The sequence below is a fragment of the Stegodyphus dumicola genome, chromosome 7 (assembly GCF_044657685.1).
Source record: "Stegodyphus dumicola isolate Sdum_Otavi_A_Nest chromosome 7, ASM4465768v1".
Taxonomy (NCBI): domain Eukaryota; kingdom Metazoa; phylum Arthropoda; class Arachnida; order Araneae; family Eresidae; genus Stegodyphus; species Stegodyphus dumicola.
The window spans coordinates 100,388,170-100,406,379 of record NC_140774.1 but is presented as its reverse complement, the minus strand read 5'-3'; the positions used below and the strand labels follow the sequence as shown (position 1 = coordinate 100,406,379).

Here is an 18,210-nt window from a genome sequence, read left to right as displayed (position 1 = left end):
TGTATTAATAAATGCTACAGCAACACAAGAATAAAGTCTAACATTGCGAAAGACTTCAGATACTATAATCGCAAGCGAAAAGGCATAAAATATATTAAAATGTAATAAAAATTAAAACCAAAAATACTAATCAAGCATTCATTAAACAAAGTTGTTCTCTCAGCACTGGCAGTAAGTACAATGTAAAAATTAGGAACACATAACTTGTATTTTGGTCAGGAGCAACTGCACATATGTGCAATAACAGAAGTAAATTCGCATCCATAACTGAAACCCAAAGTGAAATTCAGTTAGCAAATAAAAAATGTCTAGAAGTTAAAGCGAAATGGAAAGTTGAAATTTATCCAAGTGTCAGTTCAGCTTCACAACACATAATATATAATGATGTATTATAAACTTAATTTCAATGAATTTAGTGTTGCAGAGTAAATGTACTGTTAACTTTAGCAATAACTGTGTGTGGGATAAAACATAAAAATGCATGCAATTTTTACAAGCAACAAAACAAAATAGTCTATATGTTGTAAAACAATGGAACATAACAGAAGTTTCAAATGTAGTTTAATGCAAATATCCTTAACAGTAAACTGAAATTTTGGCATGAAAGGTGTGGTTACATAAACCTAAAATAAAGGTGTGCAGTCTAAAGATTCCAAAGAGTAAAACTGAAACCTTATTTTGTGAAACTAGGAAAAAAGGTAACAGGTTAGTTACTATTCTCCAAAGAAGCATGTGCAGTAAAGCATGATATTCTTGAGCTCCTAGTCACTGGGTCCCATGAAAATCATCTTTAGGTGGGGCAAAATACTTCATAACCTTCATTGATGACAAATCATGGAAAATTAGTGTGTATGCCATACAGAAAAGATCCTTTGAAGCATTTGAAGCAAGTACAAATTTCAGGTTGGGGGGGGAGGAGAAACAACTGAAAGCTGTTCTCAGCAATAATGCCAAATAATTCAAAAGCCATGAATTCTATCAATTCCCAAGAAAGGAAGGCATTAAATGCCAGTTTTAAGTCAAAATAAAATTGCAAGTTTTAGCCAGTTTCTGTTCATTTGTCTTGTCAGATGTCTGCTCTTCAAGTCAAAATTATCCCAATAATAATGGGCTGAAATAATATCAACGGCAACATATATTTGTAACTCCTACAAAAAGCTGATCAAAATGCCTGAAAAAAATTTGTTCTGAAAGAAAGCCTACAGTAGTGCATTTAAGAATCATAGGAAGCTTTTGCATTAACCAATTTGAACAGGAAAAGAAATTTTTCTCCAAAAGTGAAGAATGTATTTTTATCGGATATTCTGAGTAAGCTAAATCATATCATTAATGGAAACTTGGAATCTTTGGAAATAAAACAAAGTCATGACGTTCGATTTTTGGAACTGCTGAAAACTGAAGCAAGATCAGAACTTCAGCAGTTGACAAAGAGAAATTCATTAAATTTGTCCCTGCTCAAGGAAATTTGGGAGATCAATAAGAATTCCATAGTGCCAGGTGAAGGGAGAGCAGATGCTGAAGAAAGTGTAATTCAGGGTCAAAATTCTGAAATAGGACAAGGAAGATGTACATTTCTGAAAACTAGACATACTAAGAAAAGTTTATTGGCAAAAATGAACTAATTTGGGAAATTCTGAAGTTCTCTGCAAATCCAGAAACTGTAGAAGCTTTATCTAGACAAATGCAGATAAATGAAGAGCAGCTATGCAAGAAGAATGTAATTCTTTAATGTGAAACATTATGTGAGAATTAACCAACTTGCCAGACAATAGAAAAGCCACTGGTTGCAAATGAGTGTTCTAAATAGAGGCAGGTGGCACAGTTGATGGGGACAAGGTGAGACAAGCCAAAGAATACTTGCAAAAGTTTGGAACTGACTACACAGCAACTTTTTTATCTGTAGTTCACTATAATTTTGTATGAGCAATACTTATTTTAGCTGCCAAGGTGGTGTATTGAGAATACGGCAAAACACACTAGGGCTATCTGCCTATTTAGCTGCCAAGTATGATCTAAAAATACATCGAACGGATGTTCAAACAGCTTATTTAAATAGGAAAATTGAAGAAAAAATATTTATGTCCCAACCAGAAGGTTTCGTATCTTTTGAAGGCAAAATCTGTAGACTCAAAATGTTGATATACAGATTTAAACAAGCAGAATGGATGTGGAAAATAAAATAAGATGAAAGTTTATGGAAATTCAGATTCGAAAAATTAACATAACTCTGTTTATGTATGGAAAGTAACAGACTGAATGTATCATAATAGCTATGTATGTTAGTGATTTGATAATTCTAACAAAAAGTGAATCTTCTTTGATACACATCAAGAGTAACAGTAAAACTTTTAAATACACCGTAAAATTTTTGAAATGAGAGACTTGGGTAAAATAAAACAGTGTTTAAGCATTAACATTGAACAAAATAAAAATTTATTAGTTAGCCAAATTCAGTACATAAAGAACTCTTGACTATGTAAGCTATGCAATGATGTAAGCCAACTCCGTTAGACCCTAACTAGTGGCCATTGACAAACCATACCCTTTGATGTGAATACTTAGCTGCAGCAGACTGGTAAAAATGTTTTTCTAGTATGTGAAACCATAACTACTAAAGAACCTGCATTTTCTATAAATACTTTTTTTAATAAAGAGTGCCCCCCCTTGCCACAGAACATAACTTAGTTGAGTTCTATTCAACGAAAGTAGACTTAAGTAAAATAAAACAGTGTTTAAAGGCCTTGTAGAAATCTTGTTTGTATTTTTTCATTTTTATATCCAAAGGCTCTTGTTTCTTTATTTTCATTTGCTTTGCCTTAGCCTTTTCAAAATTATCCAAAAATATTTCTCAAAATCTAATTCATCGCTGGAAAAGGATGATAGAGACTCAAATGCTATGTCTGCAGTCTGACTGTTCCTGATTCGAATTCTCTAATTGTTCTGAGAATAATTTCATTCTTAATGAAAGTTCATAGATGACTTTCTTTGCTTTTTCAACTTGTTCGTCATCCAAGAAAATTCGATGTTTCGGATCTTCATATATTGAACCCAGCAAGATCTCATTGTCTAGCAAACTAGTTTCTCTTTTCTTCATTGAAAAAATGATTCCTTCTGCAATAAACCCTTTATTTCAGAAAGAACAAACATCCCATTCTTCCATTCTTGCCTCCTGTCAATTCTTCAGATTGCAGTTTTTTTGTGATTATATGCGGTGTAGAAAAAAGAGTTTCTGATTCTGCAAGATCATTCCGCAGTCTTTGTTAGTGAAACATTAGGGTTATCTACATCTCCTAAAAAAGTTCTTAATTCTAAAAACCTCTTTATCATCAAATATGTACTTCCTTATCGCGTTGCTTGATCAATAATTGCTCCTTTTCCTGCTCGCTTCCTAAGAATGGCATCAGTTTTAGTTCTTGCTGCTATTGCTGCTTACCTAAATTTACCAGTGAGATTTGTAACTAAATGAATCAGTTTAATCACTAATGGCAAATATCACATCCATCCTCCTCCTTTATATTTATTTATTAATACAGTGGTGGCCAAAATTGTGGACACTTTTGGAAATTTGTATGTTTTTGAGCTTTGTATGCTTATAGAAATGTTACGTTTCGCAAAATGCAAACTTGTATATATCATTTTAAAGAGCATTTATTACTGAATTCAATACAAAACACAAAATTCAGTTATTTGCAATACAAAAAAATGTATATGTACTTTAATATAAATAAAAAACACAGTTATGAAGTGGTTTGTAATGTCTAGCTTTCCTGGCCAATCACTGTTCTTGTTCTGAGAACCAGTCGAATGTTAGTAACTGCCAGTAGAAGCTGACATCATGTTTACACTTAAAATAATTCATTATTTTGCTTTGTTCTGTAGAAGGAAGACCTGCTTCTTATACACTGCAATTACAAGTAGGACTTTTTGTAAAAATTTTTAATATTTAGTCAAGAAGCAATGACATCAAATAAAACAGTAAATTGGACACCTAGAAAGAGATGTAATATTATTGTGTTACGAGAAAGTGCTCTTTCCTATGCTGAAATTGCAAGACAGGTGGGTGGTTCAGTGACTACATCTGGAGTCCGAAAGTTTTGTTTACGATATCAGGAGACAAATTAAATAAAAAACAAAGAAGGAAAAGGCCGAAAAAGGTGCACCACATCAATTGATGACAGAAGAATAAAAAGACTATGTCTCCAAGGTAGAAAAATGTTATCAGCGGCCATCAGAAGTGATCTGAATGATGCTGGTGTTTCTGTCAATTCAAGAACAGTCAGGAGAAGATTAACAGATGTTGGACTGAGAGGTAGAATTCCACGAAAAAATTATCTTAATTTTCAGCAACAACAACAACAACAACAACAAAAAGACTACAGTGGGCAAAGGAACACATTAATTGGACAGATGATCAGTGGTCACAAGTTATATGGATTGATGAAACTAAGATATCGTTATTCGGTAGTGATGGGCGAAGAGATGTAAGACGTAGAATAGGAGAAGAGCTACATCCTGACTGCATTCAAGCAACTGTGAAGAACCCAGTTAGTGTTACGATTTGGTCATTCATGTCAGCAGATGGTATTGGTCGCCTTCATGTCATCCATGGGACACTGAATGCCAGAAAATACGTTGACACTATACTAGAACCAAAACTTCTACCTTCCATCAGAGATCTCTTTCCCAACAATGCTTCGTTTATTTTTCAGCAGGATTCTGCTCCTTGCCACACGGCCAAAATATTGAATGAGTGGTTTCGTACAAAGAGCATTAAATTGTTGTCATGGCCAGGAAACAGTCCTGACCTCAATCCTATCGAAAAGTTTTGGCACCGTTTGGAAACTCTTGTCCGAATGAGGCGTCCATCAAATAAAAGGGAACTAATTGAGGCTATAATTGTTTCGTGGCATCATGTAATAACGAAAGAAGAGCTTAAAACTCTTGTCAGCTCAATGAAACGTCGATGTGAAGCTGTAATCAAAAATAAAGGGTACCCTACTAAGTACTGATAACTCACTGCAATCATCCCTATCTAATGTATATCGATAACTTTTTTTTTGTATTGAAAATAATTGAATTTTGTGTTTGGTATTGAATTCAGTAATAAATTCTCTTTAAAATGATCTATACAAGTTTGCATTTTGTGAAACGTAATGTTTTCTATAAGCATACTGTTGCGCCTGCGCGTGCATTTCATTACTAGCGTCGGCGCATGCGCCTTGAGCTCTTGGAATTTGTGACATGAGATTGTGAGCTAAGAGCGTGTGAGAGAATTCGTGGCTTCGAGTGGCCATGAACTATGTAAATTAATGAGAATTAAATTCAGATATAATACAGTCCATTGTTCCTGAGTTTATTGAATTATAGTGTAGTGCCTGTGCAAAACATCGTGGTCCGTCATGGGCCAGAGATCTATGAATTATGAGTTATATACAAGTAACAAGTAAGTCAGCAGTTTCGATTTAAGAATAAAGTGCCATTTTGTTATTTTGAGATACTGTATAAGAGTTTTGAGAAAATTTATAGTATTTATATACTGTGTTACTGTGTTTAAGTAACTGAGAAGAATTACTTTATATCTTGTGTTATTTCATTAAGAGTACAATGTTGATAAAAAGGTGCGCTTAAAGAGGATTTAAAGCTATTGGCTTTAGAACTGAATATAGAATTAAGTGAAAAGATAACTGTTACAGATTTAAATTTAGCGATTAAAAGTAGTGAAGCTTTTAAATCCGATCCAAATTCGGTAATAGAGTTGGGTAATTCCATAGTAGAGCATCGTAAATCTGAAGAAGCTAAAGTATTACAGTTAGAACAAATTAAATTAGAGAGATGTAAAACAGAACTGGAAATTGCTCGATTGCGAGCTGAAACAAAAAGTGTTAATAATGATCAAAACGAAACTAAAGGAGAAAGTTCCGATTCCTTAGATTCTCTTATTAAAAGTATAAGAACACTAACATTGAAGGTTCCGAGTAAACCTGAAAACTGGAGTTATTTTTTCTCGTCTTTAGAAAGAGCTTTCGCGACAAAAAATGTGCCTGAGAAATCTAAAGTGGAAATATTGTTAAACTTGTTAGGGGAACGGGCTTCGAACATTATCGTGTATATTAGAGATGAGGAGCTAAGTGACTATGAAAAAGTAAAAGCTATTATTCTAAAAGAATTCGAACCTACACCACAAATTGTTTTAGAAAATTTTAAAAAGGCTCAACGCCTAAATGAGTCCCATGTGCAGTTCGTGTCGCGATTAACCACAAATTTCTAATATTACTTAAAATTGAGGAAAGTGTCTGATTTTGAAACTCTGAAGCAGTTAATAATATCAGACAAATTGTTTGAAACATTAGATCGAGAAACATCAGCCCATATTTCTATAAGGCAAGCTGAAAGTTGACGATGCAAAAGGTTTAAAGTGTGTTCTTTGTGATGAAAATCATTTTTTGGCAAAATGCCCAAATTTCTTGAAACAACCGGTGAATGATCAGGTTGAAATCATCAAAAGTCATAAGTTATGCTTTAATTGCCTAGCATTAAACCATTCCGTCAAAAACTGCAAATCAAAGTTTTCGTGTTCCGTTTGTGGGAAAAGACACCACATGACACTGCATTTTCCGGTAGAAAATAAACCATCGAAAGAGAAGGAAAAAAATAAAAACGAAACAGCGAGTAGTTCCAGTGTGCTTTTCCCCCTAGCGCCAGACTTTCTGCCTAACAGCGGTAATACTCTACTTACAGCGACTAGTGTAAACAGATAAAAAAAAAGTGTTCTTCTGAGCACGGCTATTTGCTTTATTAGTGATAGTATGGGTAAGCTACATCCAGTCAAAACATTACTTGATGGCGGCAGTACTTCATCGTTTATAAGCAGAGACTGTGCGAATAAATTCAACTTTGATTATGAGAAGGTAAACATTGCGATTTCCGGATTAAATGATTACTTGTTTACAATTCGAAAAAGAGTTTCGGCATGGATTAGCAATAAAGATAAAAGTTACATGAGACATTTAGACTTATTAGTAGTACCAAAAATCACGCAAGATTTAATTCCTTCAAGGAAAATTGATATTAAAATGCAGGATTTTTGTAACATAAAATTAGCTGATGAGAATTTTAATGTTCCAGAACGTATAGAGATGTTTTTAGGAGCTGAGGTTTTCTTTGAGATATTAAAATCTGAACAAATTCGATATGAAAACTCGAGTCTTATTTTACAAAACAGCGTGTTCGGGTTTATAGTGTCGGGAAGCGTTACACCAGAGGATTTTGATATCTTGACACCAAGCCACTTCCTGATAGGCAGACCTATCACAGCTATTGCAGAACCTAATATTTTAAACGTTAACGATAATAGATTAAAGAGCTGGCAAAAATTGACTAAAATAGTACAAACAATGTGGAAGTATTGAAGAAATAACTATTTGAGTGCAATGCAAGGAAGAACTAAATGGTTCTTTGAAAAAGACAATGTCAAGGTTGGAACTATGGTAATTTTAAAGACTGATAATGTTCCTGTATGTAACTGGCCTCTTGGCAGAATCGTAGAGATATTCTTAAGTAAAGACAATAAGGTTAGAGTAGCTTCAGTGAAAACGAAAGGAGGTATTTTTAAGCGATCAATTAATAAAATTTGTCTTTTACCTATGCCAAATTAAACAAAAAGTATGTTTGTAATTAATTATTGTATTTTTTTATTATAGTAGTTTGATTTTGTTGATGTTATTATTTGATGTTTACAATTATTCACCTGTATTTCGTATTGTCACTCTGTGTAATTTTTTATTGTAAGATCTAATTTTGAATGATTACATCATGTCAAGGCGGGCGGTATGTTGCGCCTGCGCGCGCATTTCATTACTAGCGTCGGCGCATGCGCCTTGAGCTCTTGGAGTTTGTGACATGAGATTGTAAGCTAAGAGCGTGTGAGGGAATTCGTGGCTTCGAGTGGCCATGAACTATGTAAATTAATGAGAATTAAAGGGAGATATAATACAGTCCATTGTTCCTGAGTTTATTGAATTATAGTGTAGTGCCTGTGCAAAACACATACAAAGTTCAAAAAAATAAAAATTTCCAAAAGTGTCCACAATTTTTGTCACCACTGTATGTCAATAAAATAGAAAATAACTATCTATTAAAGTATACTGTTCATAAATAAAAATCATAACTAAGCCTGTCATTAATTTTAATTTCATTTCAAACTGTCTAACAAAAACTGGAGTCGGAGTCAATCTGTTTTTAGCGACTCCAGCTCCGATTCCATGATTCCAACTTCACAGCCGTGGCTTCCATAACATATAGCATCCATAACAGGATATTATTTGTAAACATGGAAAAGTTTATTAAATCGAGGAAAGTAGCAAGAAGTTCATTCACGAGGATTATTAATAAAATGTGTGAAGATATGAATGAAGAGGATCCTGATGATATCTTCAAAGTGCAATCAAATTCTCAGATTTCGCAGAAAAAAATTGAAGAATTACAAAGTTTGGACAATCAAATAACAGATGGAATGTTAGAAGCTAACAAAACAGAAGAGGACTTAAAAAATGAAAGTAAATCTTTTGCACATTTCGTATACAATTATTTTAAGGTTAAAATAATTTTAGATCAGGAAAATAAAGAAACTGATGTGAATAGCGTAGCAGGTATTTCTAACGGTGTAAATATTTCACAAAAATGAAAGTTTAAACTTCTGCAATGCAGTTAAAGAAATTTCATGGAAATATTAAAGAATGGTTGCCTCTTTGGGTTTCATTTAAAACAATATATGAAGATGATAATATTGATCCTGCAGATAAATTCCAGTGTCTTTGCCATTCAATTGTGATAAGTTCTTGTGCTAGACAATTAGCAGATAGTTATCCTGTGACTGCAGATAATTATCCAAATGTAATAGAAACATTAAGATTTGGCAGAAGAAGATTTATCAATAGAAGTTTACATTGGGGAACTTTTGTCATTCGTCGTTCAAAATACCACAACAAATTCCACTTCTGACTTTTTCACTTTGTATGCACATATTAGAATCCCATTTGAGGGCCTTAGAATCTCTAGTTGTAGCAATTGAAACATGTAATGCAATTCTGCTTCCAGGAGGAGCGTCAAAAGATTGCCTTGATAATTTAATGAAATTTATTTGAACAAAATTGAAACAGAGCTCTGTATTTCAATTGCTGTTTCAGGTTTTAATTTTCAGAAATTTTAATCCTTTAAGGGAAACTAAAGGGTATTTCAAAAGTAAATAAGGAAATTGCTAGTGCTATTAATTTATTCATCATTAAAGAAAAAAATTTAAGCAATGCATGTCTATTTTATATAGGCAAACATAAAAGTAATGATTGCTTTGAAGCTAAGAATATGCCATTGAAAAAACTGTATTTGATAAAAGATGTCTGAAATAAGACATAATGCAAAGAACTATAAGGTTAAGTAAAACATAATGTTATGCTCAAAGAGACATTTTCAGATAATGTGTCCGGAAAATCATTAGAAAAATAATGATAACAATAAAGATAAAAATAATTCAGTTTAGGAAAATAAGCCTCTAGATTCAACAAAAGAGAATGTATAATACATTGATACATAAGTTCATTTTCTAATTCTGTGACACTAGTTGTAAAGTTAATAGGTAATAACACTGAGTGTCGGTCTTCGTGCATTAACTGATATGAGATCACAGAAATTATATATTTTAAAACCTTCATCTTTAAATATGAATTACAAGCCAATTAAAGAAGAAATTTATTCGGAGATTATTGTTATTATTATTATTAATTTATTTGGAGAGACGGTAATAAATGAATTGAAACTTAAATTTCACAAGATTTATTTAGGTAGTCTTGATGGTAAATATCTTTGCAATCTTGAAGTATTAGGTCAAGAAATGATTTGCAGTGGCATCCCTCAAATTAGCTGTGGACCCTTGATACAAGAACTTGAATCTTCTAATATTATTATAAATGATAGGCAAAAGGTCCCAAGTCATATTGAAATAAACTGGTTTTATAAATATTTCTTGAAGTACATTCACATAGAGCATATGTTGGATTGGATATTACGATTCAAGAAGAATAGTCAGATTCAAAAAGATCAATGTATCCATGGTCATTTGTTCTGTGAGAAATGTATAGCAGCTGAAAACAAGGTATTACAACTAATTCAAAATGAGACATTCTCTGGTATGCATGGTTCTAGACTATCAAATTTATACCCTTATGTTGACAAAGAGGGGGTTTTGCAATTAAGAACAAAGATTTCTCATCAAGAAGATATGAAGGATTTTCAGCATCCAGCAGTTTTCTTGATAACGATCCTATTGTTTTCAGATTGATTTTTTATACATATTTAAAATCATCTCATGCTGGTACTCATCTGATGAAAACAATTAAGAGAACAGTATTGCATTTTGGGTGGTTGTCACACCATCCAAGTTGTTCTTAAACATTGTTTAGAGTGTAAACAGTTCAAGGTAAAAAATATAGCGGCTTTACCGACTGCTTTGTGTGAAGATTGTGTACGTAATGCTAAGGCATTTCAAATAACAGTTATAGATTTCACTGGTCTTTTATATCTCAAAAGCCTAGGAAAGGCAACCCAGAAGAAAGCATGCATGTGTCTGTTCACGTGTGCACTAGATTGAGCGGTGCTTCTTGTGTTGATTTTCTCTCTATCAACTGATCATTTTCTACAAAGGTTCAGAAGAGTTATTAGACATAGAGACATCTATAATTTGTAGTGGCAATGGAAGTAATTTTGTAGGAGCAGCTAATACTTTAAATAATATTAACTGGAAGAAAATCAAGGTTTAGAGCTCTGCAAAGAAGATCAGTTGGAAGCTCCTTCTGCACCATGATGGGAGAGAACGATGGGTGTTCTCAAACAACTGCTGAGAAAAGTTGAGAAAGCATTGTTGGATTTCAAAGAACTACAAATAATTCTCTATGACTGTAAAGGAATCATTTACTCTCGACCTCTAACTTACATTTCCGAAGATCCAAGTAATCCAGCTCCCTTGACTCCTAGTGTGTTCCTGAATGATGTTTAAGAAGTTGGAATACCTTATCTAGACTTGATAGGACTCATCCCATGCCATGACAAGACAGCATCAGATATATTATTATAAAAAATTCAAAGAATTTATCGATTAGAGATTGTTGGACATCGAGATGCTGCTGAAGTAGCAGAAGATTTAGCCCAGTCCAAAAGTGATGAGAGCCAAAAGGCAAAAGAAAAAGTAAAAGAACTTTGAGACTATACTAAAATGATCTGCATGTGCATGTGCTCGTTAGATTAAAACTCCTAAAAGACTGAACTTACGAAATTACTATTTGGAAAGAAGTGTAGCAATGTAATTTTAGTACTGTAGAATTTATACTTTGTTTAATTATTAGTTCCCACCCCCCAGGAAATAGAGATTTTAATGCTAAAACTTTTGTTAATAAATTTATGTTTTTGTTACTCTTATGAAGAGTATTTTTTCTTGCTAGAAAACATAACTCAGTTTGTAAGGATCCTAAGTTTTGCTAATGTTTATTTTATTTTAAAACTGTACTATCACTTCTTATTTTCTACTTCCCGCCAGAATTAAATGCTTTAACTTGTTTATGCAAATTGTCTTGCTAACCCCCAAGTATTTAAGTTGTGGCTTTTTGCCAAGAGTTAGGGAGAGAGGAGATTTAGGAAGCAAGCCGCTTGCCACTGCAGTTCTATGAGTTTTCACTCAGTTGCTGGTTGTCTTTAAGGCCAGAGGTTTAGCCCTTTTGATATTTGAAAACGTATTGTAGTTTCAGCAAGCTTGGTGTACTACAAGCATACTCTTTTAAGTAAAGGCCAGTCTTAGTGCTAGGTGTTTGTATACTAATTCAAAGTTAGCTTTTAGTTAGAGTTTTAGTTAGAGTTTTAGTTAGTAGTTTTATATTCTTACGTTCAGACCACAAGTGGTTGGTCTCTGTATCCCGAAGTTCGGGAGTACCTGTAAAGTATTGAAAATAAAGGGTTTTGTATACCCTTCCTGCTTGTGTTGTCTACTTCACACATTGTTGAACATAGCTAGAGTAAGCTCCCTGTTCCTATTCAGGACACATCATGTTTCCAAAGCAAATCAAGAGAACCACAAGTCCTGACAAGTTGAGTTTTATTTAAAGTGAATGATCCTAGTGTTTGCATAACACTAACGTCAAACTATGTGAATCCCCAAGCATCGTCAAAAAAGTGACTACTTAGCTGTATCTACACAACTGGATATTGCAGAGCCATAAAGAGGTAATGAAATGCCAAGTAGAGCCAGTTGTTATGACACAGCAGTTATCATTATTAAGTTTTTCACCTCTTATCCATCTTATGCTTTTATATGTCATGGGCTGACATGCACTTTTCATCTATTCTATTAAGTTCAATAAAACTACTCATTAAAAACTTTCATATTACTTATGTCTAGTATTCTCCTTTGGTGGGCTACCGTGTTTCTTACTATGCAACAGTCTGAACTCTCTCAAAGCAACTGATGATATGATGATAACAAAGGAAAAGAATATATGCAGATCTTAATACTGCAGTTGTTTAAAAAAGTAAAATAAATAAATAAATAAATAAAAAACTAGGAGCTAGTTTCTCTAGGTTTTGCTGATATACACAGTACAAAAATCTGTACTTCCAATATTCAGAATGATTTTTATCCAGAACAGCATAAAAAAAATAAAATAAAAATCTCCCCTAAAATGATCTGCATGTGCTCATGAGATTAAAACTCCTAAAAGACTGAACTTACGAAATTACTGTTTGGAAAGAGGTGTAGCAATGTAATTTTAGTACTGTAGAATTCATACTTTGTTTAATTATTAGTTCCCACCCACCCACCCACCCCCAGGAAATAGAAATTTTAATGCTAAAACTTTTGTTAATAAATGTATGTTTTTGTTACTCTTATGAAGAGTATTTTTTCTTGCTAGAAAACATAACATGTTGAATTTTATTTAATTAAAGTAAATGGTCCTAGTGTTTGCATAACACTAACGTCAAACTATGTGAATCCTCAAGCATCACATAATAAATGGATGATAAAATAAATGGAGAATATTAATAAATATAGGATAAAATCTAGAAGTGGAGAATATATTAACAATAGGAAACAGGTCTGCCATAAATAGAATTTTTCTCTGGACTAACAAATTCCTGCATATTACTTTCAAACACCTGTTGGCTAGGGAGTTGCATCATGACTACTAGCAGTGCAGTGATTGATAATCTTCAGGATCACTCTTTCAAGATCTTCACTGGCTATGCCTTCTCTTTCTTTTTGGTGTGAGGGTGTGATCTTTGTGGAGCCTAATTTTTAAATTGTACTGCATAATGTTTTCCTAAATTCTAAAAATTCTGCAATCCCTGGTTTTTGCTGCCAGGTGCTCCTCTAAATTCTAAAAATTTTTTGTCCCTCTAGATTCTAAAACTGATGCGATTGCATGAGTTATATTTGCCTTGTGAGGGGCTAGCATTTTTCTATCTGATCTAAACAATAAACGAAGCCCCAGTGTTGCCATGTCTATATGTTATCTTACTAAATTTACACTGGTGATCTAAAATTTGGAATTGCCCAACAATTCCAAATATCAGGCTTTGTGTTGTATTAAAATTATGAATGCTATATCTTCATCTTTGAAGTTACCTTGTTATTATATATGAACATATTTCAAATTAATATTCTTCACGTTCTGACTAACTGGGTCAGACTGTTTCATAGCACCTTGATAACTTCTTTATGAATAAATCTAATGACTGTTTTCAAAAGAAACTTTTGAGCTGGTGGAGAGTTGCCAAAAAGTCAGAAGAAAATGGTGCTTGTGTGATTCAATAAAGTTTTCTTTTGTTTCATTTTTGTTTATCACCAAAAAACTGCAGAATTTTCCACATGATCCAGTTATTTGCTTGAAGATTCTTGCTCGCAGACTTATTTATTTGAAAACTAGTTTTATTTTTGTGAATATTTTTTTTTATTTAAAATTATGAAATATTCTGAATATCTGCAGTTTTTAATTTGGGATGATCTATCTTTTCTCTGGCTAATTATTAAATATCTTTTAGTAACAGTGCATTAATTGATTTTAAGTTTTGAATTTTTTAATAAATTAATTTTAAAATAGAGAAAGAAAGTTATTATTTTGTGGAGAATATATATAAGATTATTCATGCAAGGAAATAAACTTTTGGACAAACAGGGTTCAAGTGCTTGCTTTCTATTTTATGTAGTTTTCATTGTTCCATAATTTGTCTTTTGAAAATAATTACATGTGTATGTAATGATTTCTTGCATCAGTGATTAAATGTTCAAAGTAGTGTTCCCATATTCTTATACATCAAATGGTGAGAACTGTGCAATATTTGTATAAATGTTTGATGCAAGTACTTTAATTTTAAAAAGTGCATTTTCATGGTTTTGACCCATGATGTCAAGTCTTCAGAATTTAATTATTAGATTGTGATCTTCCCCCACTTTGATATTTGAGTAATAATTTCGTAGCTAACTGAAAACAATTATATTAAACAGCTTTTATCAATATTAGCTCATTTATCGTAGTGCTTATATGAATTTTCAAAAACGGTTATAAATATAATACTGAGGATTTTTAGGAAATGCAGATTAAAAATTTTTAAAAATACATACAACACAACAATTTAAATATTTAGTACTTGATTTATTTTAATTCTTATTTCTGTTCACTAGAAATTCTTTGTATTGATTATTTTTCCTTTTTGAAATGTTCAAATGCATGTCATGTATGTTAAAAAAGAAGATGTCCAAGTATTCACAGTTTATAGTAAATTTGGAAGTTCAGCTTTGAGAAATACAGTTTTGTAATAATAGGTAAAAATTACAGTTTAAAATAAGTGAAATTGTCTGAAAAAAAAACATTAATTATATACATATGTATATTCCTTGTGTATGTTATAACAGAATGTTACAAGAGAAATTACTTAACCCTTTCGCGACGGGGGGGGGGGGGGGTTCTTTCTCTCCCAACAGAACAATTTTGATAACAGAAACTATGAGTAGGGCACACTAGAATGGTAAAAACTAAGATGTTATATTTTTAGAAAAATTTTGAACACTGATTTAGGACCGGGACATATGTGTCGCAGTAGTCTTCAATGAGAAATTTTGTAAAGAAAACCAATGGTTTTCTAGTCATAAAAATTTATTTATGAATGGTATGGTTTGAAACAATCAATGCACAATGGGACATAAAATAATGTGCACATTATTTTAGTGCACGATTCCTTTCGTTGTGCACATTTACGGCACCGCCGTCATGTTTTTGTTGTTACTGGCAGATGGTCACCAACATTGAGTAAGCTTCGTGATGTTTTGGATGAGCGTCCAGTTCCTCTACGGCATTGATAATGTGCGTTGAGTTTTCCGGACGCCATCAATGCTTCTACAAGAGATACAATGAAATCAAGAAGTGGGGTTTTTCGATGTTTGAGTTTGCAGTACACAATTCATGAGTTCACCACTGTGTTCATCAATAGGCAAAAAAATACTTTTTTCCACCACTTGCAAGATTTTTGATCTAATTCATAAACATTTGCCCTTTGATCTGCAAGGTCTACACCTCCCATGATTTTGTTGTAGAATTCGATTGCCACAGGGCACTCAAATTCTTCTTTGCTTCCATCTTTCATGGTGCGATTTACTTTTGCATATTTAGCTTCGTGGCAAGTACTTAGCGTCATCATTTCCTTTGAATCAAGCCACCTCGCACACAATGTTCCATTTTTAGTTACAAGAAACTCAGCATCACCCCTTTTGCTTAGTTTTGTTGCAAAATTAGGAACATCTTTGCGTGTCTTGGTGCACGTAGCAACAGCAGGAAATTTTGGGTTTCCATCAGGTGCACGCATGTAAAAAATCGGTCAAACGCAAGCATCACGTATTTACCTCGGATTGTCTCCGTTAGCTTTGATACTACCCATTCCCCAAGTGTGCCTTGAACTTCACCCGTTTTTTTTCCCGGAATAAATGTTCATGTTATATACATATCCTGTTTTTGAATCACATCGCTGCCAAATTTTTATCCCTCTTTTCACAGGTTTCATCGGCATATATTGTTTGAGGCATGAACGTCCCTTGAATTTCGCCATTGATTCATCGATAGACTGATACGAGCTTTCGCTTCGGCACTGTTTGAAGGTTTGTTTCAGGCACAAAACAACCTCGTCAATATAATATGTTTTACTTGCATTTTCTGGCTTTTCTGGTTCAGCGAAATATAGTTTCGACAGCAACGTTTTACATCTGCCTCTTGAAATAGCATTTTTTATTGTTGTTTCCCATTAGATGACCAATAATGAGAGAATTTCGGCACCCTATTGTAAGACATGATAAGCATGCATCCAAGGACAAGCATAGTTTCAGAGGGGTCTGTAGGGTGAATTGTTTGTCCTAACTTTTCGAGTCTTTGGTTTCTGCATTGAGAGATCCAAATCATAAGACTTTTTGGAAATATCTTGAGAAACACGTCCAATTCGGTAGCTGAACGATTTAAGTTGAATAACAAACTAGGCGATGACTCTGCTGGAATTGTTATTCGAGGTTGGAAAATTGAATCTGCATAAAACCATAAGATTTGTTTGCAGCCCGATGCATTAGCTGATGGTATCTCATCAAGTGATGTCGTATCAGTATCACTCAAAGCATCGCTGTTCCTTGTATTTTGGGGAATGGTATCATGATCGATATCCATTTCACACTCGTCTGAATCGGATGAGTACTGCAAATTGTGTGTTGGATCTTGAAAATTGGGATCGTCTATTTCATCATCCAAATCAATATCTTCGTCATCTGACTTTTCTAAAAAAATTTTTATTTCTTCATTAGTAAGTCCCCGGTGTCGAGTCATTTTAGATTGAATTAATTTGTGCCTAAATTAAAAATAATAAGCAACTATTTCAAAAGTGACCAAAAATATAATATCTAGAGAAATGATCACATAGGACTGTTGGGACAATGTGTTCCCAATATCCAAGACTAAAGGGGCACATATGTCCAGATAATAAAAATGGAAGTAAAACTTTGCCACTTACCAGTTTATTAGAGGTAATCTGCTTCGTGAGTAACTTATCTGGCCTTAGATTTATGGATAAATCAAAATTTAATCGAAAATAGGCGGTATTTCCCAAAACTAAACTATTTACATTCGTAGAGTATGGAATGAGCTGCTACAACACTTCAAAAACACAGGAAATGCATTATGTATGGTAGTGCCATCTATGTTCTGTGAAGGAAAATACCTTCAAAAATATTGGCAGGACTGGTGGGAAAGTCTCCTATTAGACAGAAAAGCGTTTCTATCCCTAAAGCATTTTTTGAAATTTTTCCTGGGATGTATGTGTCCCGTTAGGCACAAAGGGGTTAAGTCTGGTAAAAGTTTATTATCTTTTAAGCATTTTACAGTACTATGAAGAAAGTGATCAAAATTTGTAAGTAATTAACTATGTAAAATTTCTTTCAGTTTTACTATAGAAGTGGAGATAGTGGAATGGGATCGAGTACAGTTTCCTTAACTGCAGGTGTCAAATCAGGTAACAGATCATATAAAACTGTGGACAGTGGTTTAGGTTATTTGCAGGCTGGAATACAAGAAGAAAACTATAAGATAAGACGAAGTGCATCTTCTGAGATATCCCGGTTAGAAACAAATCAATCACCTGTTTGTTATTATCATAGCAGTAGAAGTTTATCAAAATATGGGATTGAAGTTAATAATTGTACTACAGGCTTAAAGAAGCTAAGATCAGAGTCACCTTCCTCCGCATTAAGGGACTGGTAAGTATAAATATATCTTTTAATTCAATTAAATATATCTTTTTTATTTTCTGTTAATAACTGAGATTTATGCTTTTATGAAGTGATTTGTTATATATATTAATAAAGTTCAAAAAGGAAGAAGTTATTAATTCTTTTCAATAATAAAAAATAATAAATAAATAAATAAAGTAGTGTAAAGTTTATATATAAATTACATTTATTTCAATTAATTGCTTCTTGGTCTTTTTTTATTTTATTTTATGTCCAAAAAAAGCACTTTTTAAATTTTTTTATTGCTGAATATAAATGGTATACGTTTTATCTTGAATTTGAAGATGCAAACATTTTTTTCAGTAAACAGTTTTTTGCTTCACCTACTGGGATCATACATATGATATCCCATTTAC

General features: G+C 33.0%; 1 protein-coding gene across 2 annotated transcripts in view; it reads left to right on the top strand.

Annotated features, from left to right (window-relative positions):
• LOC118200802 (serine/threonine-protein kinase PLK4-like) overlaps window positions 1–18,210 on the top strand; it is a 139,259-nt gene that overhangs the window by 64,258 nt on the left and 56,791 nt on the right. For both annotated transcript variants that reach the window (XM_035372765.2, XM_035372763.2), the window contains exon 9: window positions 17,508–17,821. In XM_035372765.2, the coding sequence (XP_035228656.1) occupies window positions 17,508–17,821 (314 nt within the window). The remainder of the gene's footprint in view (window positions 1–17,507; window positions 17,822–18,210) is intronic.